The following is a 21,585-nucleotide window of genomic DNA, read 5'->3' on the forward strand; positions in this document are numbered from 1 at the left end:
CCTCTGGACAGCGCACTCAAGTTTATGTGTCACACAGCTGAGTCTTTTCCTATGTGAATCTGAAGGCCTCCAGTCAGAACGTCACACGGTAAAATGTCGTTCGATGTTTTGCATTGCCGCGAGCGTGCGGAGCGGATACCAGACCCGCTCCTCACAGCTCGACTGCTTCCCGCACCGAACAGCTTGGAGTCCGCAACTTCCGAGGAGCGCAGCGACTTCCAAAGCAGTGAAGAAGATGAGGAAACTGAAGTACAGTGACAGGGGTGACAGGTTGGGATGGAACACAAAAGTCAGAGCTTGCAAAAAAGCCATTGGCCCCGACCTCGAATCGTCAAGATCGAGGGGAGACCGATTGGCCCGCGCATTCCAGCGGGGTGCGACCAGCACACCCCCGCTGCGAAGCTAAAGCAACGGGAACAGAGCAGAGAGCGTTCGGTGGTGTCTCCGAGCATCTACCTGCGGACGGGAACGAGACCACGACGCTGATTCTTGCCCGTCGCCTGCTCGACCGAGGCGAGGTACGACTTGCCGGTCTGGCTGAGACTCTGGCCAGCCTGGTTGGGAGTGAGGTCGCCGTACGGGCCGTTGTTGGCATCCGAGACCGAGTATGCAGCCACACGAGCGTCGCTCTCGAAAAGATCCACCATCTGCTTGAGCATAGAGTCGACCTTGTTCTGGTCGCAGTATTTGGGCGACGGTCCTTGGTACTGTTGAGAAGAAAGGCGCACGAGTCAGTCAAAGCGTCCGAAAGCAGTAAGATGGCCGAAAGATACAAACATTGATACAAGCGAACTCCGTCACCCAAAGCAACTTTCCGTACTGGGCGAAGTGATCGAGGACGCCCTTGACGCCGTCCATGTTGTCCTGGAAGATGTGAACGGCGATGATGTCGGGCTGGGTCTTGACGGCCTTGAGAAAAGGTGCGAGCCAAGTCTCGTCCTTCTGCATGGCCATGCTGGGCGAGATGAGCTTGGCGCCGGCGCGGGCGTGAGGGGCGATCCACTGCTCCCAAGCGGCGGCGGCATCAGCGACGGGGATCACACCGGACGAGCCGCTGCCGGAGAAGTCGGGCTCGTTGAAGCCCATGACGAAGGGGGCGGAGCCAGGCTTGAGCTTCTTAAAGGCGTCGAAGCGAGCCCAGTCGTCGTCGTGGTCGACACGGCCCAGACCCCAGAGCATGGGTACGGCGAGGATGTCGCCGCGGTTCGGGTTGTCCGGGTTGGGGGTCCAGTCGTAGTACCATCCGAGGGACTTGGCGGTCCACTTGAGCGAGTTGCCGCCAGCGACACCCGCCTTGCCGAGAGGAGGAGAGAGTCCGGAGATCGTGCCGGACGAGGATGAAGAGGACGAAGAGGATGAGGACGACGAAGAAGAGGACGAGCCCGAGCTAGAATCCGACGATGAAGAGGAGCCGGAGCTCGAGCTCGAGCTGGAGCCAGAGGAGCCGGATCCCGAGTCGGAGCTGGAGCCAGACGAAGCGGAGGAGCCCGACGACGAGCTGGACGACGAGCCGGAGGGGGAGGTAGCCTCGGACTGGGAGCCAGACTGGGCACCACTGGCGACAGAGGACGAAGAGTGGTGGTTGGCCTTGTGATGTTTGTGGTGGTGCTTCTGGTGCTTGACGCGGCACTGCTTCTTGGCGTCGACGGACTCGACGTTGCTCAAGAAGAGAGCGAGCACCAGAACGGCGAGGAGGATGAGCTTGTGGTTGAGAACGAGCATGTTGGATGACGCGAGAGGAGGGGGGCTTTGGTCAAGAGGGTGAGCAGAGAGATGGTGGAGTGGTGATGCTACAGTAGTTGGTGGGAACGATGCTGAACGATGGTGATGTCTGTCAAAGACTTTGAACTACCGAGAAGCCAAGGGGAGAGAAAGCTGAACGAGGAGAAGCGGGTCGATGCTATCAAAGCAATCGAGAAGGGAGACGCTAGCAAGGGGGAGAGGAGAGTGGTCGGGAAAGGATGGAGGGAGGGAGAAGGAAGGGGCAGAACTCAAGGTTTGAAGTACTGAAGGTCAGGGAGCGAAAGATTGCACTCGGCGTCGCCTTCGGAAGGCTCGGTGAGTCCGCAGATGCTCTCCAGGCAAAGTGCTTCAAGCTCTTGCTCCCGTCCGCAGAGCAAGGTTACAGTCTCGGCAGCTTACTCTGTATGAGCCTGTTCTCACGCAGAACATCTGTCGCATCTGTGATCACACCTTTGACACACGCTCGCTGTCGCATGCAGCGATCACACGCCCTCTTTCCCTCTCTGATCGTGCAAAGGGTGAGGGGATCATCTGCGGCTCAACGCGCTGGCAACGTCTAGCCAGTAGCGCCCTGCAACGGACCGGCAGAACGGCAACACTGCAGCGCTTCAGGAACTTGGGAAGCGGTGTTCTCGTCTCGGTTGTCGAGATCATGCAGCTCAACAGGCTTAGCTGCAGTTCTTGCAGCGAACATGGGACAACCGCATCAAGACGGCGTCGGAAGTGCCGGCTGCTGTCTTCCCTGCGCATCACCTCATCACCCCAACGGCGGTTGATCCGAACAAAGTCGCGGGAGGCGTCCTTGCATCGGAACTGCTCAATCACATCGCTCTCTCTGTCTGCGCTGCTGTACAAAGGAGCTTCAATCGCCCGGACGGAGGAGCCGAGGATCTGCACCTCTCGGCCTGCGAAATTGCTCCTGCCTCGCTGGCAAGTCGCGCCGAGAGAACAAAGCTTTGAGTCGGCTGCCAACGCGCTCGTTTTTCAAGCTCCGACGCCGACGGCTCCAACATGAAATGCGCACTTTCGATCCAACTGAGCACTTTGCACAGCGACTTTGCACTCAAGGGGGGTTGCCATGGCCGGCGGTGAACCCGGCCAGACCAGCTGACACAGCTCGCTGCCGCCACAGTCGAGCAAGCGGTGTGGCGAAGAGGGTTTGATCGACAGTGTCTCAGTAAGCCACGTCGATCCTGGTTTCGCTGTCAGCAGTGCGCGGGTCTTCTGTCTTCGATGCGGGCCGGTAACCCTACCCTTACGGTGTCGTCGCTGCGCAGTCCGCGCATTCGAGGCTTGCAACCCCCAAAATTCCACCTGAGCTGCAGCTCTGTCTTCGGATACAACGCCGTGTGTTCCTGCGCCGGCCGCGCCATTTCTTGGCTTGCAGTGCTCACGCCCCAATCACACCCTGCAAAGTCACGATCCTCTCGTACGTCTCTTGAATAATGCTTTCATTCGCTGGTTTCGGAATCGGGCTACATCGGCCGTGATGAACGGACATGCTCTCACGCGATGACCTCACTTGCGGAAGGCCTCGCATACGACCCAGTTATCGTAGATCTGGCCTTTTTCGAGCACCTCTTCGCGTCCACCCATGTCTGCGAGGCCGTCGTGCAGGAAGCCGCAGTGCGGTCCGCCGAACTCGATGGCAGTAAAGCTGCGCTTGAAGTTGCCGCTGTCGGGCTGGCCGCCCTTGCGGTGAGCCTGCTTCATCACGCCGCCCGACTGGGCCGGATCAGCGGGGTGCTCGGGCTGGCCTTCGGCAGTGTACATCTGCACGCCGACCTGGTTCGAGTAGAAGAGCACGGAGCGGCCGGCAGACTCGGACGTGACGCGCATGCGCTTGGTCGCCTCGGTCGCAATCTTGCTGATCTCGTCCGCCTGAGGAACCGAAGCGTCGGGTCCCCACAGGTAAAAGTCGTCGTAGCCGTTCGCGGGCATGCCATCCGAGATGCGCTTGCCGTCTTTCCTGTCCCAGTGGTGCGAGCCGGGATTGGAGAAGGTCTCGGGCTCTCCGGTCGTGACATTCATCTTGCCCGTGGCGAGCATCGCTGGGTCGATGTCGAGATGGTACAGCGGCTTGCCCGGTGGTGGGTACATCTGGATGATCTGTTCGGTCACCGTGCCGTTCTCGGCCTTGCACGCCTGCTCGTTCGAGGCCGACATGTTGAAGCCCCAGTGGTGCGTCATGTTGAAAGGCGTGGCTTCCACGGAGCCGTCGGATGCGAGGGCGGCACGGTAGCGAATCAACAGCTTACCTGCCGACTTGCCCATCACGCTGTCCGAGCCCGAGCCCGGGACGAGCGCAATCAGCGTCTCGACACGCAGCTTCCCTGGGAACCCAGAGTCGCCGTCGGGCGACTCGATCGCAAAGATCAGGCTGCTCTGCTTGCCCGTCGGGTTGCTCGTCGAAGCATAGCCTGCATCGCAGAAGAACTTGCTCTCCTTGGTGTCCAGAGGCTGCCAGTAGCACCTGTCAAACGGACCGTGCTGCACGATGCTGTCGACCTGGTTCTCCTTTTCGCCCTCGGCTCCGCCGTGAAGCACAACACCAGGTCCTCTGTACTCCTCGAGCTGGAGGTGGCCCGAATGGCCGCTGGCCGAAGTGTAGTCGATCTTGCCCACGGGAAGACGGTTGGCAAAACGACCGATGATCGGGTTCAGGAACGCTCGGCCTCGAGTTTGATGGTCGCGCGGGTGTTCGGGACCGCCGATGAAGTCCTCGCCCTCCTCGGTGCCGATCGTGTGAATCGTGAGGCCGTATGGCAGCACGGTCGCCACCAGCTCTGCGCCTTCGGCGCCGAAGACGATGGGCTCAAAAGGATCCAGGGCCATATTTGCTGTGGATAGACTTGATGCGGTGGTGTTGTTCTGGGTATAGGGAAGAGTCAGGCGTGGTGGAAGAGAAGGCTCGGGGTTATAAGAGAGCGGGATGCCCGGTGGGGTGAAGCGTGCGCACGGTCGTCGGTGACTTTGCCGCCGCGCCAATTGCCTCCACACCGATCGGCCTTTCCCCACTGCTCGCGGCTTTCTTCCAAACCGCAAATATGCAGTGGCGCGACCGGTAATCTCGAACGAGATCCCCGGTGTCAGCCCCTACGCGAGTAGACTCGGCACCGGTCAACCCCGAGCACGCCCGGCCATCTCATGCTCGGCAACGTCCTCCGCAGGGTCCGCCTTCCCTCCCCGCATCAGGCCTGCCGCCTTTGCTCAACTCTTGTTTTGAAAGAAGTTATTGAGATAGATGCGGGGAAGCCGAACAGGCTGCCTCGGATCGAGGCACCCCGCACTGCTTTCTCGCCCCGCATGGGAGACTTCAGAGATTCAGAAGTGAGAGTCCCAGTCACAATGAATTTCAGCACAAAGAAGTGATTACTGCTGGAACAGGCCGTCGAGCTCCTCCAGCTCTCCCACAGCATAGACACTCTCGACGCCGAGGTCAAAATTGAAAGTTGCGCCCCTCTTGCTGCCTCGCAGGGCTGAGTCGAGGTTGTCGTCCGCGCGAAGGTCGCCATCCACCGCCCAGTCGTCTTCTTCCTGTTCGGACTCGCGCGAGTTTCGGGAGAGCGCAGAGGGAGCTGCGTCCTTGCTCGGCGGTTTAGACGCCGACGGTGGCACGGGCACGTCGAGCACCGACGAGATGCCGACGGTGCGGATCTTCTCGCGCATCATCGACACCTGCGAGTTGGACACCTGGCCCGTGTTGGTGAGCACAAAGTCGTTGAACGGAATCTGTCAGGCCGACCGAGGTGAACAGTTTGCGTGAAAGGCAACGAGTCAGCGTTGAGAGCTAGAGGACGGAGACGCGAGGCGCTACTTACGATCACTGTCTGCCAGTTGGAACCTTTGCTCTCGTCGAGGTACAGGCGGTGTTGGAAAAGGTCGCTCGTGACGGGTCCGTCGGTCTGGATGTTGACAAAGAACTTGGGGCCCGGCAGCTCCTTCCTGCCAAGGCCGAGCGCATGAACCGCACGGCTGGTAGCGGGTCCCGAAGGCCCGCTCGCGTGGAGTGCCGCACGCAGGCCGCTACCCGCACCGGCGTCTGCATGCTCGCTCTTGTCAGCGCCGGCGATTGGCTTCTTGGCGAGCCTGTTCCTGACGCGGAGGGCGAGGTAGGGGTGCACCGTCGTGTCCCAGCACTGGTTGCCAAAGAGTGTGGGGCGGTTGCGGTTGCGGAAGCCCGCATATCCACTCTTCTCAATCTTGCCACCACGAGGCACCTGCGATGAGAGCGTGCCGTAGAAGCGTCCTCGCGACGACTCGTCCAATCCCAGCCGACACTGCGACAGACCACCGATGTCCGAATCCGAGCCGGTCGCAAAGTTCGACAGGTGCGCCGGCTGCGTCATGGCGTAGATGAGCAGTGCTCCTTGATTCTTGGACGTTGGAGAGATCTCCATGCGCATCACTGCGATACGATTGGGAGGACAGGGTCAGCAAGACATGGCGTAAAAGACGATCCAACGACCGCGTATGGAAACGATGGCGGGCTTTAGACATACTCTTTGCGGTCTCATCTCGAGCGACTTCAACAGAGCGCTGAAGCGCCTGACCAAAAGCCTTGAGCAGCGACATTGCCAACAGCTTGATCGAACTGCCTTGCCGCCTTGGACCGAGGTTCGATGGTGTTGGATGGAGACACAGACAGGCGAGCTAGGCTTCACCTCGAGACGGAGTTGTGGAGGCGTGCTCGTCTTTTTGACTCAGCAGGTCATCCGGTCACGTCCGAGTTCCGAGGCTCATTTTTATTTTACAGCCAGAAAGAAGCCGTCTCAGGTTCAGGGTCCATCATCTTCCGCAACTCAAATCCGCGGGGGCACAGTGGTGAAAAGCAGTGACTTTTGGAGAGCTATGCTACATGGGAATCTTTGTGGTCCAGGTTGGAATGAAGCTCCACGCTGTTGCCTTGACGATGCACGGTGCTGGAAGACGCCGGAGCGAGGAGGTGTTGGCGCCTAGGGTAAGCCCCCTTGCTGCGCTTGATCACCGTCAGACCCATGAGGTAGGACAGAGCCGCCACCACAACAGCGGCGAGCGCAAGGCTGACCAACGCACCGATAACACCTGCCACGACAGGAGAGACCTCGTGCTTGCCCGTAGTCGAAGTGACGTCCGAGTACCTTCCGCCGCTTCCGGTTCCGTTGAGAGCGTTGAGTGCCGCGCAGCCGCGTGCCGTGGTCTCGCCGCAGAGGTTGCACCATTCCGCCAAGGTATCGAGCTTGACCGGGTCGTAGTGCTGCAGGAATGTCTCAACAGGCAAGCTCGCCGAGTCGAGCACGTTGTGGGCATCCAAGCTGCCGTTCGGACCGTTGCGGAAGTAGATCTGCATGGTGTTGTCCTGATGAATCTCAAACACCATGGCCGAGGCGTAGTCGACCAGCTTGCCCTGCAGGTCGAGCATCTGGAATAGGCTGAAGAGCGAAAAGAAGGGCTTGTACGATGCGGCCAGCACGGACACCTTGAGTGGGTCCGAGGCATTGGCTACGCGACGGATCGAATCGGTGAGTGGATTGAGGATGCCTCGACCGGCGATGCTTCCGATCGACATGGGATCGGGGCTGCTGAAGAGCCCGGCCTCGTGGTAATTGGCCCAAAACAAGGCTTGTTGTGCAATGTCGTCGGTGATCATCGGAGCCAAGGTGGCATTGTGGATTCTCTCGACGTTGAGGAAGTCAAAGACATTCCAGGCGTTGACGAGCGTCTTGGGACGATTGCCGATGAGCGAAGCAGGTAGCGAGTCGTAGAAGTGCTGTGCAAGTTCACTCTTGCTCTTGAAATCGGCGCTGCTGTAGAAGGTGCTGGTCCAGTCGTCGAACTTGTCGCAGTCGGTCCAAGGCTCCATGACGAACGACTGGTCTGGTTCGATGGTCTCTACGGGGATGAGTTGGGCGCGGTTGTCCCAAGCGACAGTCGTGCCGTTGGCCAGCACCAGGGTCTCATTGAAAGGAGGGAAGAGCCCCTGCATGAAAGCATTAGCGCTCTCGACGATCACGCCACCTTCGCCTCCGGCATCTGCCTGCACCGAGATTTGCACATTCTCGGCGACGTTGGTGTTGACGCCCTGGATGACAAGCGGAGAGGCTGTGTCGAGGTAGCGAGTGCGAAGCTGTGCGCCGCTGTTGAGCTCCTGCAGGTAGCCGAGCACGGTGAGGTTGGTCTTGGAGGCGCTGTAGGTGGAGGGCGACTGGTAGAATCCCTGCCTGTCACCGTGTCGAATGAGCACAACGACGCCGGTCACCGGAGACGACATTGTTCGTGCAGTAGGATACGCTTCTCCGGATCGGTTCTCGGCTTCGGCTGAACAGGGAAGGGGATGAGGTTGATGTGGTTAGAGGTTAAACGTATTTGTCTATTGTCGGCTGGTCATGTCGCAGCCCTTTGAGGCCCCGAGCAACCTTGTGAGAGGCTACAGCCGCAGCCGAGGCGGGAGGAGGCCATCTCGGAGATGAGCGAGACTGGATAAGCGCCCTGTGCAGCCGCGGACGGACCAGCGGCTTGAGTTGGAAAAGAAGCTTCGTTGCCGCTCCCTTATCGGCAGCCTCAGCGTTCGGCCATTGGTCCGGCTTGTAGCCGAACGGTGGCTGGTTCCGCAAGGTCATGTGTCAAAATCTACGCTCCTCTGCTGGGCTCCTAGACTGCCAAAGCTGCAAGAACACTCACAGCTGCCGGCAGTTGTCAAGCCACGCTGCAGATGATTTTCTCGATGGACCTCTGTTCGTGGCGGCCTAACAAACTTGAATTTGGAAATCTGGTGTTGCTTTGGAAGGACGACCGGTCGACGTGGAACGCGGGACCTTTTTTTGATGGACGCGCGTGGCCGCGCCGGTGCGGAGGCGACTGCATGTCACACACAAGCACTGCTGAGTTGTCCTCTGGTCTCTAACATCTTCCTCCATCGCATCATACTTGCAGATCCGGCTCGCAAGTGTCGAAGGACAGAGACACAATATGGGAGCCGCAAAGGGGACGAAGAAGTCGCTGGCAAATGGAGCCGGCGACGATGTCAAGCTGCGCCAGAGACCCACAGCAGCCATGGCCAACGGCACGCCCTCATCTGAAGCAGTCGAGACCTCCGACCTGCTTGCGACACGGCACGCCTCGATCGCAGAGGCAGACATCGAGACCAAAGATGCAAAGCAAGGAGGCGAAGAGGAGGCTTCCGGCTTCATGGACCTCTCGCCGCGCGACCAGCGTGCCATGATCCTCCTCGTCGTGCTTTACCTGCTTCAGGGTGTTCCCGTCGGTCTTGCATTCGGCACCATGCCGTTCCTCCTCAAGACCAAGCTCAGCTACGGCGACATTGGCTTCTTCATGCTCTGCACGTATCCGTACTCGCTCAAGCTCTTCTGGAGTCCCATCGTCGACTCGACGTTTGTCAACGAGCTTCAGCTTCCGTTGATCGGCAAGCTCTCGCTCGGTCGCCGCAAGAGCTGGATCGTGCCCATCCAGACCATCGTCGGCGTCATGTTTTGGTACCTCTCGCGCAACGTCGACCAGCTGCTCCTCGCCGACCTGCCCAACGTCAAGCTCATCACGCTCATCTTCTTCGTGCTCATCCTCTTTGCCGCCACGCAGGACATTGCGGTCGACGGCTGGGCGCTCACGCTGCTCTCGCAGGAGAATCTCTCGTACGCCAGCACGGCCCAGACTGTTGGTCTCAACTCGGGCTACTTCCTCAGCTTCACCGTCTTCCTTGCGTTCAACTCGGTCGAGTTCAGCAACAAGTACTTCCGATCGGCGCCGCTCGACTATCCGCTCTTGTCGCTGTCGGCCTACATGCGTTTCTGGGCAGTCGGCTTCATCGTGGTGACCTCATGGCTGCTCTTCTTCCAGAAAGAAGACGAAGAGGCGGACAATGCGCCCGACATGGACGTCAAGAAGGTCTACTCGATCATGTGGCGCATCTGCCAGCTCAAGCACGTCCAGACGTTCATCCTCATCCACTTTGTCGCCAAGATCGGTTTCCAGGCAAACGAGGCAGTCACAGGACTCAAGCTCGTCGAAAAGGGATTCGGCAAGGAGGACCTCGCGTTGGCGGTGCTCATCGACTTTCCCTTCCAGCTCATCTTTGGCTACCTCGCCGCGAGGTGGAGCAAGGGCGACAAGGCGTTGCAGCCTTGGGTGGTGGCATTCTTCTTCCGCCTCGGATTCGCCGTGTTGTCCATGGCGATCGTCCACGGCATGCCATCGGCACCCATTGGTGCGGGCTACTTCTTCGTGGTCATCGCTAGCACTGTGGCTGGCAGCTTTGCGTCCACGGTGCAGTTTGTCGGCATCTCGGCCTTCCACACGCAGATCGCAGACCCGCTCATCGGCGGCACATACATGACGCTGCTCAATACCGTGTCCAATCTCGGCGGCACGTGGCCGCGATACTTTGTACTCAAGGCGGTGGATCTATTCACCGTTTCGAGCTGCCAGCCGCCGTCGAGCGCGTTGCTTCTCAAGGACGCCGAGATCGCCAAGCTGTGGGCGACGGCGTCCAAGGGCATCGGTGGAAACGAATGCACCTCGGACCTGGGCAAGGCGGCATGCTCAGCGGCGGGAGGAGAGTGCTACATCGAACGCGACGGATACTATTGGACCTCGACGCTGTGCGTCGTCGTCGGCACAGCGCTGCTGGTCACATTCATCATTCCGGCGTGTCGCAAGTTGCAGGCGCTACCGCCCTCGGCCTGGCGCGTCAACTTGCAGTCGCATCCCAAGTCGCAGTGATCGCGTGCACACTAAGTTATAAGAGGGAATCAATAGAAAAAGCATTGAGTTTTATTTCCATCGACTTGTATGTGCATTGCGCCCGTGACCGAGTCTACAACTGGCAACAAGTGCCGAGGCTAGAAGGGCGAAGCTTGGCGTGATTGGTTGGCAGCCGAGCGGAAAGCATCAACCTGCTGCGGGGCGGGGCAGTTGGATGCATTCCTGGTATCCATTGCTTCGGGCAGCCATTTCTCCATGTTCTTGATGCGCTTGCTCGACATGGGGTGTGTGGACAGAACCGCTTGTGCGCTGCCTAAGATTCCCTTCCCCTCGTCGCCCTCGGACTCGGTCATGCGTGTCCAGAGTTTGCTCGCCTCGCGCGGGTCGAAACACGCGCGGCTCATGATGCGCAGGCCGAGGTAGTCGGCCTCGGATTCGGCCGTGCGCGAGTTCGGCAGCTCCATCAGCAACGTCAGCGCCGTCCTGCTCAGCCCGATATCCAGGCCGAGCGCATCGAGCAACAGCGAGGCAATTCCAAGCACCTTGTAGCCCGACACCTTCTCTGCCGAGTGTCGCGCGACTTGGTGTGCCACCTCGTGTCCCAGCACCGTAGCGAGGCCGTCGGCGTTTTGACAGATGGGCAGGATACCCGTGAACACAAAGATTTTGCCGCCAGGAAGCACGAATGCGTTCTTCTGCTTGGGATCGTCGATCACGTAGACTTCCCACTGGGTGGCGGGTTTGGCTGCGGGCGCCTCGGACTTCCCACCGAACCAGGAAGGAGAGTCGGAACCAGACTGTCCGTAGCTGATGCCACCCTCTTGGCCGTGCGAATGGTGCGTAAGGTTCGGATCGCCCTTTGTGTGCATCGGCTGATTGCTGCTGTCCACCGCTTTGTCCAGAGCCGCCACGATGCGACTTGCTACCGCACGAACGTGTTTCGAGCACGGATGCGACGCGGGGAGCACGCGATCGCGATACTCTGTGAGGATCTGCTGTAACGATTGCTTCCCCATCTCGTGCTCCTGTTCCGGGCTGACGTCGATGAACCTCCACCTGCCGGTCTCAGGAACCTGCTCGAGATGCGTCACGTAGTAGACACCGCCACCGCCGAGCGCGATCAGAACGAGCACAGGCGGCCGCGAAAGGCGCCATCCTTTGCGACCTCCTCCACCGCCGCCGCCACCGCCCCCACCAAAGCGCTGGTATTGCACAGGCTGTTGTTGCGAGCGAGACTGGCCCTGGGCGCCTTGTCCAATGCGGCGAAACAGCTGTTCTTCGAGCTGGCGTCGCAGCTGATCGCCAGACAGCTGTTCTCGGCCCACCGACGGGGATGAGGACATGTTCCGCTGCCAGATGGATGAGAGAGGCTGTTTGCCATCGTTGAAGCGTCCATATGTTGCTGCCCTGGCGAACGAGCTGTGAATGAGCCTGGAAGACGTGGCGGCTCGCATGGGTCCGAGAGCGGTGACAGGATGGATGGGAGCGCCGTCCCGAGCGGCCAAGGAGCGCAGCCCTTGTTTCGTTGCGGAAAAAGAAGCCATGCGTAAAGTGGAATGAGTGTCTATGGTAGAAGGGGTGTTCTGATGGATGTGGATGGGAGGATGGAACGTACGTGCGCAATGACGGCAAAGTCACCCGCGGAGGACCCTTTGTTCCGAGCAGCTTCGTTCCGCTTGGAGCTGGAAATATTTCCGACGCTCAACCTCCACATGCGCTTCGAGCTTGCTCCACTCGGCCTTTGCATGGCCGCATCAGTCAGCGCCTCTTCCTAGATTGGGGGCATATATAGCCACCTCGACTCAAGCTTCGTTGCGCTCATCCACCACATCACATCGGCCACCCTCTTCCATAAAAAAAGACAGACATGGTGACTGCACTTGTATCTGGAGGCAACCGCGGCCTTGGCTACGGCATCGTGCGCCGGCTCGCCAACGAGTTCCCGGCCTCTTCGCTCTACACGTCGCCGTCGGACAAGCTTACGATCTACCTGGGCTCTCGCGACGTCAGCAAGGGCGAAGAGGCGCGCAAGTCACTCTACGCCGAGCTGGCCAAGGACGTGCTCGAGCGCGTCTCGATCGAGGTGCGACAGCTCGACACGTCGTCGCACGACTCGGTGACCAAGCTCGCCTCGGAGCTTCAGCCGGGCATCGACATCCTGGTCAACAACGCTGGCATCGCAATGGACGGCTTTGATGCCAATGTTGCAAAGCAGACGGTCGCCACCAACTACTACGCCGTCAAGGATGTAATTGACCACATCCCCGTGAAGGATGGCGGCAGGATTGTGACGATCGCTTCGTCGACGGGCGTACTACGTGGATTTGGAGACGAGGTGCGCGATCGATTTCGCAACGCCAAGACGGTCGAGGATGTGGACAGGCTCATGGAGGAGTTCCAGCAAGTCGTAGCCGACGGCACGTGGAAGGAGAAGGGCTGGAAGGGAGCAGCGTACGCCACGAGCAAGAGCGGCGTGATCGCATACATCCGTGCACTGGCCGAAGTGTACAAGCAGCAAGGAAAGCGTGTCGACGTCTTCTCCTGCTGTCCAGGCTGTAAGTATCACCTTTCCCCATCTCGGCTAGCGACCTGCTCCATTGTTCTGACCGGAATTCGCATATTTCTTTCTTCGCCGACGCAGATGTCAACACCGACATGACCAAAGGTAAGGGCCACAAGACGCTGGATCAGGGTGCCGAGACGCCCGTGCTGCTCTCCCTGCACAAGACCGACGCCAAGCCAGGCGAGTTCTGGTTCGAGAAAAAGGCGTATGACTGGGAGCTTAAGCAAAGCAGCTAAGGCCCTATAGAATCAAACAACACGATGCTCGGATGTTGTTGGAATTGCAGAGAGCACTGATCATCATTGGTCGAAGCCGCTCAGGTCGCCGTGCGCAACGAATGGCAGTGTGGCGGCGAGTTGGGTGTGCGATTGTTGCAGGTGTCGGGGCAGATCGGGCCGTTGGAGTTGCGACCTGAGCTTGTGGGCGTACTGGACGAGGTCGTCTCGGTCGCCGTCGTCGCTGGAATCAGCTGGTGAGGGTGCCTCCTGATTGGGCGCAGATTCTGCGAGGCTGCCGACGATGCCTTTCGGGAGGTTCTTGGGTGGACGGAACCCGAGACACACGAGGAAGTGCTCTACACTGCCGAGGCGCGAGCTTCTTGGCTTGGCGATGTCGACCTGATCAAAGAAGGTGCGGAGTTGCTGCGCGAGCAATGCGCCTGATGTCGCTGGGCGTGCTCCCTTGAGGTCCATGTTGCCGAGCGATGCGCCGAGACCAGCCTGAGGATGCTGCGTGAAGATCTTGGCGACAAAGGTGCCGCCCTCTTCGAGGATACGGAATGTGATCTGGGTAGCCGCGAGGAGGAGCTGGGACTGCAGGTATTCGTCGAGGTCGTGCAGGCCGGTGACGTCGGGAGCGCCGTCGCAGACGATGAGTTGAGCGCGAGCCTTGCCCTTGCCCTTCAGATCGGTGCCGGTAGCGTTGGGACCGTCTGAGAGCGCACGACTCACAGCATCGGCGGTGGCAGGTGTAGTGATGTCGCCGATAATTTGTGTGACACCCGGCAAGGGGGCCATGGCCTGAAGGTCGACCGCAACGAGGTGCGAATCGGGCACCGAGGCAAGGCGTCGGGAGAGCACTTGTGACCACGAGCCGGGAGCAGCACACAGGTCAACGACTCGTGTAGGCGTTGGAAAGCGCCGCGCAGAGGATGCGGATCCATTCGCGCTTGGGACTGAGTCGGAAGTCGAGGTAGTCGGGTCGGTCGCATCGAGCGCATATTCGTCCGCACCACCGAGGAAGCCGTACTGCTCGTTGAGATGCAGAAGCTTGTAGGCCGATCGCGCTCGGTAGCCCTCCGATTTGCCCTGGCGATAGTAGATGTCGCGCTTGTCTTTGGTAGATTTGCCCATCTTTGCGGATTGAGTAAAGCAAGGCCGATGCAGTGATGGTGTGAGCAGAGAAAAAGTTGACCTTGCGGGCGCGTGGAAGAACTCGAAGTCCGGAACCCGGGACCGCCTCCACTCGGCTGCTCTGCTGCAAAGGGAAATTTGTCGAAGGCGACTCTGGAAATTTTGCTTCCACTCGACTTGGCCACCTTGACCCATCATCCGCGACGTTCGCACCTAGCCCACGGCGTGCAGTACAGACAGCATGGCGCCACCAAAGCTTTCCAAGAAGCAGCTTATCAAGCACCGCACATCCGCCACGCCCTCGAATGGCAAGAAGACCGGCGGCTTCCAAGTTAGGCCCAAGCATCTTCCGGACGGCGCCTACCTGGGCAAGCACAAGCGCATCAAGGCCGAGCTCATCCACAAAGCCAAGGTGAAGAAGGAGTACTACAAGCAGCTGAAGCAAGACAAGGCGCAGTCCGGTAGCAGCGGCACCAACGCAAATGCAGCACCACTAGGCCAGCGTGGCAGTGCAGCCGGAAGTGCCGAGCTCGAGTCGGCTCTTCCGTTCAGCTTGCCCAAAGACCAGGGCCGGTTTGCTCCTGAAAACGGCGATGACGAAGCGCAGCAATCGGATCTGGCACTGTTCGGAGCCAAGCAGGACTTGAGGCCGAAGAGGGCGCCAAAGGGCAAGGGCAAGAAGCCTCTGCCGCATCCGCTGCCCAAGCCAGCCGCGCGTAGGGACGAAGAGGAGAGGGTGAGAGACACGCGCACCAAGGAGGAGAAGGAGCAGGAGCGGCTCAAGCAGAACAAGCTCTGGAACAAGCCGAGCGGCAGCCGCACCGGACAGGCGAGGGGCCAGCCCAACCTGAGCGCAAGGATGGACGTCATGCTCGACAAGATTCGCAAGTCCACTTCTTAGAATCCTGCCGCCCCGTTGGCAAAGCACTGCACTCATTAGATACCCCATGGGCCGATGTCCACTTCAATTCATGCTCTTTTCCCGGTGCACCCATGACTTGTGTCTATGTCTCTCTTCCATTTCAGCGGCATCGGATCCTGGTGCAAGTCGCGCCTAGCGCAGAGCCCACCTGTGAGAAACGAAGAACCGGAGTGTCAGCTGTCCTGCTTCTCGCCGCGAATGCAGAGGGTATACAGAAAAAACTCACATTTTGACGACAAAGAGCTCGGCGGGCATGCCCACCTGCACTTCGCACTTGACGATTTCGAGGCCAGCCTCGGTGAAGACGCGCTCGTACGCCTTGGTGGAGCGCGTGATGCTGTGGTCCTCGTCGTCGTACCATACGCGTTCCGTGCCATCGGCTTCTTCCGTGCAGACGTTTTCCTTGATCCCGATGATGCCGCCTTCTTTGAGTGCTGCCTTGGAACGTTGGAGAAAGGCTATCAAGTCCTTGTCCGAAAGATGCTGCAAACACCACTGAGCCCAGACCAAGTCGTACGTCACTGGCTCATCTTGCGAACCGGCCACGCCGCCTTTCTGCTCCGCTGTCGTTTCCGACGCATCCTTCGATGATGCTGCTTCGTCGTCGATCGATACGGTAGGAGGGATGATGTCGCCATCTACAGGCGCGGCAGAGGAGTAAGGTTTGCTGGGGTCGATGTCTTGGAGGGTGGCGCAGTGGAAGTGAACCGCCTTGCGCGCCTGGAACGGCGAGCTGCTTGGCGGCGTCTTGATGGGCGCCCATGACGCAGACTGCTTCTTTGCCTCGAGAAGGAACTTGGCGACGGGCTCGACCATGTGCACCTCGTCGAAGATGGGCAGCAGGCTGTGTTCGGTCACTCTGCCGACGCCGGCGCCGCAATCGAGCGCACGTGTGCAGGCGCGGCCCTTGCCACCACGCTCTGCAATACGGTCCTTCTTCCACTGGAAGGAGGACACGTTGGACGAGGCAGGTGCGCAGAAGGAGAGGTATGGGAGAAGGCCAAGAAGGAACGAGCGCGAGCCCAGCGATTCGACGCGAGAGACATGGCCAAAGCCGCCCAGCACGCCGTCGACGCTCGCTTCGACGCCTTCCCAGTATTGTACGCCGCGCTTGACGTCCGGGTTCGGGTGAACGATTCGGATCGCCGACATTGTTGCAGAGCAAGGCGAATCAAGACGATGGCTCGCGAAGAAGTGGCCGAGATGGAGAGGGAAGAAGGATGCGAGCAGGATGATCAAGAGCACTTCAGGGTCCTGCCCTCGAAAAAGCGCTCATTTCGGTTCCGCCACGAAGGTTCGTCGCAAGAAAAAGAACTGATGCAAAAAAGGAACACAAAAAGAAGCACAAAAAAGGGACGGAAAATTGATCAGCTGAGCCGGCGACTCGGAGCAGCTCCGGCCGACGATAAAGCTCAGCCCCCACGCGCGAATTCAGAAACAGCCCGGGCTTCCGTGCAGGGTTCGCTGCAGCTGCTCAACAAGAGCCGTGAGTGGCGTGTTGTGAGCTCTAAGCGCCGCTCTGCTTCCCCGCGTGCTGCTCAGCGCAAATCAAATTGGGCTCTGCTGAGACCCTGGCCGGGCACGCTTAGACACGCTACTGTACAGCACCTGAGCCCAGTTCGCCTTGTCCCTTGAGCACGGCTAAGCGAGATAACCGCCCCGAGTCGACAGGCACAGGCCGTCACGCCACCGTGGTCCGCAACAGCTTTGATTGGTCGGCCACCTTTGCCTGCACGCTTGCTGATTGGTGTGTCGCCACTTGGATTGGCCATCCGCACCACCACCATCATTGATCGGACCAGCCGAAGACCTCCATTGCGGCCCTTCGAACTTCAGAGATCTCAGACACAAACCATGACGGCTCAACCGACGCCGCCGCTGAGCAACGGCTCGTCGTCGGCATCGCCCGACTCGACACCATCTCATCCTTCTCCGCCGGCGTCGCAGCTGCCCGACTATGCCGTAGCCGTGGGCGCCACCTCGGCCGCCTCTGCATCCTGCCCTCCTGGCGAGGTCGATCAGATCGCCCGCACACTCACCAACGCCTCGCTCAAGATCTGCGATGGGCCCGGTCTGTCCCCCGCCGAGCGCAAAGAGCTCGACAAGGCCCTCAAGGAAGGCGTCAAGATCGGCTTGAACACCATGCCTCAGCAGCTCATCCAGATCGACGAGATCAAGCAGCATCTCAGACTCATCGATCTCTTCGATCGCCTTCGACAGGCTGTGCACGACGGCACCGAGTACTTTGACTATCCCACCTGTCATCACGATCAAGGCCACATCGACGTGCCCGGCATCGACGCCCCTCCTCCTCCCTACGCTCCCACCGCAGAGCCGCCTCCCATCACCAACTCCAAGTCTGGCCGTCAACCCACCAAGAAGGAGGCCGACCAGGCTGCCGCAGAGTTAAGCCTCCAGCTCACCCGCGAGCGTCGTTGGGGCATCTACCTCAATCGCGCCGCCTATCGCCTCGAGCTTTGGCTCACTTTCATCCTCACCTCAGACCGCCTCACGGCGCACCTTCGGCTGGAGCAAGACGCCGACAAAGACAATGCGCTCGGCCGCACTCACGGATTCGAGCTCCCTACCTGGGCTCTTCCCCCCGTCGATGTCGCGCTCATGCTCCACTCCTACCACCTCAACCCTCTCACAAAGACCGAGGACACCGAGCGCATGCGCACACGTCGCCTCCTAGCCTTTTACAACTTCCCTTTGAAGCAGCTCGCCGAGCGAATTCACGACACCCTCCCCATCTTCAACAACGTCGAAGATGCGCAGTACTTCTGGGACGATCGCATCACGCGCCAACGTTCCAAGCAGCCGTGGGACCTCAGCCTCCTGCCTCCGCCCGGCCATCCCACAAACGCGCAGGAATCCAATGGCGGCACCATCTTTGGCCTCCGTGTCAACTGCCCGCGTTGCAGCGTGCCTCAGTACATCCCCTGGACCGGCGTCGGCAAGGAGCCCCATGAACTCGGCATCGGCGAGCTCGGCTGGCAGCGCAACTGCGCAGACACCTCCAATTGCGAACAGCCCGTATCCGCCGAGCATCTCCAGATGCGCCGTTTCCTCGACGACTTCCGCAAGTGGCGCGTCTCTCCCGGTCGACCCTCTGCGGCCGCCAAAGACCAGAAGGTCTTCTTCATGGCCGGCACCATGCTTGCATCCATGAATGCGCAGCGCTCCGCCCGGGACTATATGGGCGACTCGCTCTTCGTTCCCATCTTCAAGCACGAGAAGCCCAACGAGGCGTCCAAGTACATGGACCGTCGCGTGGCACCCAACGCAGAGCTGCAGGAGATCGAGCACGTCGCAGTGCAGTGCGACTATAATCTCAGTGTCTTCCGCAACTGGCTCGAGGACCGCTGGACGAGCGCAGCCATCCAGCCTCGCCTCAAGCTGCCCGAAGAAAAGGCTCAGCAGATGGCGCGCATCGCCATCCTCATGCGGCCTTACCAGAACGGAAACGCTGCTGCCTACGGCGAGGGCCTCTGCGACCTCGTCGACGCCGTCAAGCGACAGTCCTTCTTCAACACCGAGATGGGCAATCTTGGCTGGTCCAAGCATCCCAAGCTGCTCGAGCGTGGCGATCTGGATGACGTGCTCTCACGCAGCCTCATCCGTTATCATCGCTTCCTCGGCCTCATGGCGACCACTTACAACCTGCTCACGCCTACGCTTGATATCGACCTAGCCTGGCATACGCATCAGCTCCGTGCGCGCTATTACGACCACTGCCAGATGCTCGTCGGTCGCTTCATCAATCACGATGACGCCATCGAGACGGGCATCCTGAAGGATGCCTTCGATCGCACCGCTCAGCTCTGGAAGAGCAAATACGGTCAGCCTTACTCGATGTGTGGCTGCGTCTACAACAACCCTGGCACCATCAAGAAGCTCAAGGCGCTCATGGGCAGTGGCGCAGATGCGACCGAGCCGGGTCAGGAGGCCGTCCAGTCCGGCAAGGGTTCAAGTTTCACCTCGCGAATGAAGGGCAAGTGGAGAGCTGCCAAGGAGCTGCCAGGCGACAAGCAGGATGACGCAGTGCTGTGGCAAGACGCCACACATCCGAGTGCCCATCAAGCTGTGATTGTCAAGGAGGAAGAGCACAGACACGACAAGCTCCGCGAGGAGATGGTCCGCGAGTGGGCCCAAGGCAAGCGCCGCGAGGGACACGAGAGCGCATTTGTGTATGTACCCCACCTTCCCCTTCCCCACCGCCCGCGAACCACCGATCTTACGAAGACCCTGGCTGAGCCCACCCCACTCTTCTTTGATCTCACGCAGCTTCGGCTACAACACACCGGGCCTCTACCCCTTCTACTACAGCCCGCTGTACAGCACCCACTACGTCAGCAGAGGATCGACTGGCGATTCGACGCTCAACGCCTACAGCCTGTACGGCGTATATGGCATGATGGCCGTCAGCGGCTTCGGCATGGGTGCCGGTGTCGCTATGGGCGCCGCATGCGGTGGCGGAGTCGCTGGCTGCGGAGGCGGCGGCGGATGCGGTGGCGGCGGCTCTTGATCATCGCGCCACTCTACCCATCGAGCCTGTTCTTGACCACCTTGCCGTGGGTTCAGACAACCTTACAATGTACTTGTGATACCCACGTGGGCACGCGAGCTCGTCTGTGCAGATAAGCGTCCGAGGCGCGCAAATACCTGAACTTTTCCTCCGAGCCCCGCTTCTGAGCTTCGCCATTGGACTGCGCGGTGATCAGTCGCGGATCCCTACATCCTTCATAAACGCATCTGATCACCGCCCGCAGCCATCTCAGGGCTGCTGATGCCATTTCGCCCACCACCAAGTGCAATCTCGAACCCCACGCCCCACCTTTTAGCATTCGAGAGGGTCGTGAGTAGACGCGCTTGTTTTTACCTCCGACGGGAGCGACCCCGAGGGAGTGGGTCATTCGCACGGCCCCTTCGATGGCGCTTCTTCATCGTTGCGACATCATCACGAAAAGCATGTCTTGGCACCGCGCTCGCCGTCTTCGCGGACAAGCGGACTTTATCGCGCTCGGTCCGCTCGACGCCCCCGGGCTCAGATTGTATTTGACACCACCGACCCTCAACTGCGCAAATCCAGCAAGGAGTGGGGCGAGATGAGATCGTAAAGCCCACTTCTCATTGCGCATCGATGTCGACGATGCGAATCCCACCTCGTCAGTCGGTAACGAGATGAAAGAGTGCCTCGTCAGTGGCGATGGGCATCGACAACAACCCACCGGATATCACTTGCGGCGGTGGGACGCCGAACGGCAACAGCCAACGAGGACGTTCCCGCTGTACGCAACAAGCGCCTCTCCACGACGAGTCTTGCACTCGTCGACCAGGTACTTAAGACCAGCGGTTTGAGCTCAACTCCATCTTCGCTCCCTCACCCTTCTCTCCACATTCCCTCTTACCCTTTATCCTTTTCCTCAGTAGCCCAATCTCTACCACCAACACGCCGACAAACCCGTACGACATTCAAGATGAAGTTCGCTTTCGCTGCTCTTGTCGTTGCCGCCGCTGCGCTGCTCCCCGCTGCGGAGGCCATGGACATCTCGTTCTCGGCTGACAAGTTTGCCCGTCGCGCCGACACCGAGGCCACCGATGCCAAGGATGCCAAGGCTGCTCCGGCTCCTGTCGCTGCTGCTCCCAAGCAGAGGGTGCCCGAGTTCGGCATCGACCTCGTAAACATCTACACCAAGCACCACGGCCGGGGCATGCCCGTGCCTCACGACGTTGCCTACACCTACAACGATTGCATTTGGAAGCAGTGCAAGGAGGACGGCAAGTGGGCTTGGCTCGACCAGAACGACGTTCAGTGCTACCTCAGCCCCTCGTACAAGTTCCACGCCTACTCGGCTGCCAAGAACTTCGACCCCCAGCCCAGCATCGACCATGGTGCCTGTGCCGACACTGCCAACCCGGTCGACTTCCCCTCGGGCATTCCCGAGTACACCATCAGCGTTCCCTACCTCTACTTCAACAACCTCTTTGACCGCCGCTGCAAGGTTCGCGCGCTCGTCAACGTGCCCGAGAACGGCGACGAGCCCCAGCACTGGGTTTCCGCCTGGGTCATCGAGCACAACGGCGGCAACTGGAACACCACCGGCGACACTGGCGCCAACGGCCCCCAGTCGGGTATCCTCCTCGACACCGAGCTCTACAAGAAGTTCGTCCCCAAGGGTGAGGCCCTTCCCCCCGTCCTGTCCAAGAAGGTCGAGTGGTTCTTCACCGACATCAACACCCACATGTAAGCGCGTCAACATGCGTAGCATCGAGTCCAGCACCGTGCTCTTTCTCCTCTTGCACTG

General features: G+C 59.9%; 12 protein-coding genes across 12 annotated transcripts; 5 read left to right on the plus strand and 7 right to left on the minus strand.

The window, feature by feature from the left end:
- Positions 1–452: 452 nt before the first annotated feature.
- Positions 453–1,722, minus strand: PAN0_003d1866 (uncharacterized protein; the record flags this gene model as incomplete). The annotated part of the gene is made up of 2 exons (XM_014802823.1): positions 453–707; positions 802–1,722. The coding sequence occupies 2 exons, from the start codon at positions 1,720–1,722 to the stop codon at positions 453–455; spliced, it is 1,176 nt and encodes a 391-aa protein (XP_014658309.1).
- Positions 1,723–3,261: 1,539 nt separating this feature from the next.
- PAN0_003d1867 (galactose mutarotase-like protein) lies at positions 3,262–4,578 on the minus strand (the record flags this gene model as incomplete). The annotated part of the gene is made up of 1 exon (XM_014802824.1): positions 3,262–4,578. One exon carries the CDS (start codon positions 4,576–4,578, stop codon positions 3,262–3,264), a length of 1,317 nt encoding a protein of 438 aa, XP_014658310.1.
- Positions 4,579–5,115: 537 nt separating this feature from the next.
- Positions 5,116–6,318, minus strand: PAN0_003d1868 (complex I intermediate-associated protein CIA30; the record flags this gene model as incomplete). Its single annotated transcript, XM_014802825.1, has 3 exons — positions 5,116–5,475; positions 5,565–6,151; positions 6,246–6,318. 3 exons carry the CDS (start codon positions 6,316–6,318, stop codon positions 5,116–5,118), a joined length of 1,020 nt encoding a protein of 339 aa, XP_014658311.1.
- Positions 6,319–6,592: 274 nt separating this feature from the next.
- On the minus strand, positions 6,593–8,342 carry PAN0_003d1869 (phosphoglycerate mutase-like protein; the record flags this gene model as incomplete). The annotated part of the gene is made up of 2 exons (XM_014802826.1): positions 6,593–8,040; positions 8,228–8,342. The coding sequence occupies 2 exons, from the start codon at positions 8,340–8,342 to the stop codon at positions 6,593–6,595; spliced, it is 1,563 nt and encodes a 520-aa protein (XP_014658312.1).
- A 349-nt stretch (positions 8,343–8,691) lies between these two features.
- PAN0_003c1870 (MFS general substrate transporter) lies at positions 8,692–10,458 on the plus strand (the record flags this gene model as incomplete). Its single annotated transcript, XM_014802827.1, has 1 exon — positions 8,692–10,458. The coding sequence occupies one exon, from the start codon at positions 8,692–8,694 to the stop codon at positions 10,456–10,458; it is 1,767 nt and encodes a 588-aa protein (XP_014658313.1).
- A 119-nt stretch (positions 10,459–10,577) lies between these two features.
- Positions 10,578–11,984, minus strand: PAN0_003d1871 (metalloendopeptidase; the record flags this gene model as incomplete). Its single annotated transcript, XM_014802828.1, has 1 exon — positions 10,578–11,984. One exon carries the CDS (start codon positions 11,982–11,984, stop codon positions 10,578–10,580), a length of 1,407 nt encoding a protein of 468 aa, XP_014658314.1.
- Positions 11,985–12,307: 323 nt separating this feature from the next.
- Positions 12,308–13,239, plus strand: PAN0_003c1872 (carbonyl reductase 1 9-reductase; the record flags this gene model as incomplete). Its single annotated transcript, XM_014802829.1, has 2 exons — positions 12,308–12,995; positions 13,082–13,239. The coding sequence occupies 2 exons, from the start codon at positions 12,308–12,310 to the stop codon at positions 13,237–13,239; spliced, it is 846 nt and encodes a 281-aa protein (XP_014658315.1).
- A 63-nt stretch (positions 13,240–13,302) lies between these two features.
- On the minus strand, positions 13,303–14,355 carry PAN0_003d1873 (tRNA (uridine-2'-O-)-methyltransferase TRM7; the record flags this gene model as incomplete). The annotated part of the gene is made up of 1 exon (XM_014802830.1): positions 13,303–14,355. One exon carries the CDS (start codon positions 14,353–14,355, stop codon positions 13,303–13,305), a length of 1,053 nt encoding a protein of 350 aa, XP_014658316.1.
- Positions 14,356–14,596: 241 nt separating this feature from the next.
- PAN0_003c1874 (uncharacterized protein) lies at positions 14,597–15,256 on the plus strand (the record flags this gene model as incomplete). The annotated part of the gene is made up of 1 exon (XM_014802831.1): positions 14,597–15,256. One exon carries the CDS (start codon positions 14,597–14,599, stop codon positions 15,254–15,256), a length of 660 nt encoding a protein of 219 aa, XP_014658317.1.
- A 153-nt stretch (positions 15,257–15,409) lies between these two features.
- PAN0_003d1875 (DUF858-domain-containing protein) lies at positions 15,410–16,429 on the minus strand (the record flags this gene model as incomplete). The annotated part of the gene is made up of 2 exons (XM_014802832.1): positions 15,410–15,425; positions 15,504–16,429. The coding sequence occupies 2 exons, from the start codon at positions 16,427–16,429 to the stop codon at positions 15,410–15,412; spliced, it is 942 nt and encodes a 313-aa protein (XP_014658318.1).
- A 702-nt stretch (positions 16,430–17,131) lies between these two features.
- Positions 17,132–19,805, plus strand: PAN0_003c1876 (uncharacterized protein; the record flags this gene model as incomplete). The annotated part of the gene is made up of 2 exons (XM_014802833.1): positions 17,132–19,467; positions 19,565–19,805. 2 exons carry the CDS (start codon positions 17,132–17,134, stop codon positions 19,803–19,805), a joined length of 2,577 nt encoding a protein of 858 aa, XP_014658319.1.
- A 615-nt stretch (positions 19,806–20,420) lies between these two features.
- PAN0_003c1877 (uncharacterized protein) lies at positions 20,421–21,528 on the plus strand (the record flags this gene model as incomplete). Its single annotated transcript, XM_014802834.1, has 2 exons — positions 20,421–20,445; positions 20,549–21,528. The coding sequence occupies 2 exons, from the start codon at positions 20,421–20,423 to the stop codon at positions 21,526–21,528; spliced, it is 1,005 nt and encodes a 334-aa protein (XP_014658320.1).
- Between the last annotated feature and the right edge of the window lie 57 nt (positions 21,529–21,585).

The sequence above is a fragment of the Moesziomyces antarcticus genome (assembly GCF_000747765.1).
Source record: "Moesziomyces antarcticus DNA, scaffold: scaffold_v10003, strain JCM 10317, whole genome shotgun sequence".
In the NCBI taxonomy this organism is placed as follows: Eukaryota; Fungi; Basidiomycota; class Ustilaginomycetes; order Ustilaginales; family Ustilaginaceae; genus Moesziomyces; species Moesziomyces antarcticus.